General features: G+C 46.4%; 2 pseudogenes across 2 annotated transcripts in view; both read right to left on the bottom strand.

Moving 5' to 3' along the window:
- Positions 1–2: 2 nt before the first annotated feature.
- Positions 3–1,313, bottom strand: TEOVI_000647900:pseudogene (annotated as a pseudogene). Its single transcript has one exon. A coding segment is annotated over exon 1 (1,311 nt).
- Positions 1,314–1,523: 210 nt separating this feature from the next.
- TEOVI_000647800:pseudogene overlaps positions 1,524–1,792 on the bottom strand; it is a 565-nt pseudogene continuing 296 nt past the window's right edge. The window contains 2 exon segments of the mRNA in view: positions 1,524–1,709; positions 1,712–1,792. The exon segment at positions 1,712–1,792 is cut by the window's right edge and continues 3 nt beyond it. Of these exon segments, the coding sequence occupies positions 1,524–1,709; positions 1,712–1,792 (267 nt within the window).

Here is a 1,792-nt window from a genome sequence, read left to right as displayed (position 1 = left end):
TGTTCTGCTGCTGTTGTATTCAATTTGCAGTGGGGGCCATTTTTTTTATCAACGCTCTCTCATTTGCAGTTTCCATTGTTTTTGCAGTCAGTTTCTTTTCTTATTGCTTCGCATTCGTTCTTTTTGTTTTGGTCAGTGGTCGGTGCTTTGTCTGCTGGTTGGGTGGCCGTGCTTCCTGTAGCATGTGCTCGGACTTGCTGTTGCAACTCGGCTGCGAGGTTATATGCCCTCTTCAGTTCCAGGCCGAGTGCTTCTTTCAATTGCTTGCGTTTGTCGACCGCCTTCTTCCGTGCTTCTAACAGGTTCGCTGCATCCGTTAGAGCTTTTACGAAAGTTAGGGTATTGAATTCGTCTTTACCGTCAGTGATCTTGATGTATTTGACACAGAGGCCGCTGTTTTGGCTGCCGTCGCAGTCGGTTAAGAATTCTCCTAGGTAGCCGTTTTTTCCTATGACCTTGATTTGACTGCGTAGGCTTCGGAGCATTTGGCGGATTGTTTGTAGGGTTACTTGTTCCCCTGTCCATTTGGGGCAACTTTTTGCGACTTTGGCGAATTCTGTGCCAAGGTTTGCGTTGGCGTTGTTCCATTGTCCCGGGCCCGCTGTCCCACCCAGAGGTTTTGCTGAGTTGGCGTTGTCCTGAAGCGTCAGGCATTGCATTGTGTAAGCGATTGTTTGCTTGTCTGACACGGTGCCGTCCGTGCTGCAGCCGTTCACAGTCTTGGCTGCTGCGTGGTCGTTTCCGTTTGTTCCGTATTTTGTTTTTTCATCCGGGCCTCCGTATGCTGCTTCTACCAGCTTCGCGTCTATTTTGGCTTTTGCTCCTGCTTCTATTGCTGCTTGCGCTGCGTTATCGTTTTTGGCAAGGTCCATTGCATGCAAGAGAGTTTGGTTCACTTTAGTCTGCGCCATGGTTCTGGCCGTATCTTGAAGTTTGTTAAGGTCTGATTCTTTTACAGTCTTTGCTATGCCGGTGTTGCCTTTGAGGTTCTGCCGTGCTTTGACCCAGCCGTCCCAAAGGGGTTGCCACGTCGGGTTGTTCTCCTAGTCTTTGTTTTCCGTGTCTTCCCAATTTACCTTTTCTTCGCCGTTTTTAATGAACTTAGCCTGCCACGCTGGGTCGCTTAGGCTCATATTGAGTGCCAGAAATTCGTCAAGTTCTGGTGCTAGCGTCGGAACGTCAGAGTCTGCTGGAACCCTATTTTCGTGTAGCTGGAATAAAGCGCACGCTGCCCCGAACGCTGCGCTGTTGCCGCCGACGGTTATCGCTCCTGCGCCTAGTCTGACAGAGACAATAAAAAGGGTCTCCGCAATCCGTAACCGCGCCAGTTCTGGTCGACTGTATTGCATTTCGGCTAGAGATGTGTCAAACTCTATTTTCTAAATGTAGCGTTGTATAGCCTTGGTTTGTCAAATGTGTTGAAGCTCGCCAAACTCTTGTTTGTGAGTAGGAAGGCCCATCAGTCGCTTGTCATTTCGTTGATTCCTCAAAGCTGTCACATCTTCGTCATTTTTTTAAAAAAAACCTTCTCCAAAAACTTCACCTCAAATGCTTTCATAATCAAAATAAAAATTTCCTCCAGATACTGCATAAGTTAGAATTTACCACAAATATTTACCAAACTTTCTTTTCTCCAACATATTGTGCCAAGTAAGTTTATTTACAACCCAATTCAGCGTCATTTTACACGAAGGCGCGTACAAAAAATGTAAAATGGCACTTGTCCCATTTTACTACTATAAGGAACAGAAAATTTCTCCTCATAATCCAATGCAATCATGCCTCCTTTCAA

This window comes from Trypanosoma equiperdum (assembly GCF_001457755.1).
Source record: "Trypanosoma equiperdum strain OVI genome assembly, contig: ctg_1183, whole genome shotgun sequence".
In the NCBI taxonomy this organism is placed as follows: Eukaryota; Euglenozoa; class Kinetoplastea; order Trypanosomatida; family Trypanosomatidae; genus Trypanosoma; species Trypanosoma equiperdum.
Note: the sequence above shows the minus strand (reverse complement) of the source record. Positions and strands in the feature narration are given on the sequence as shown.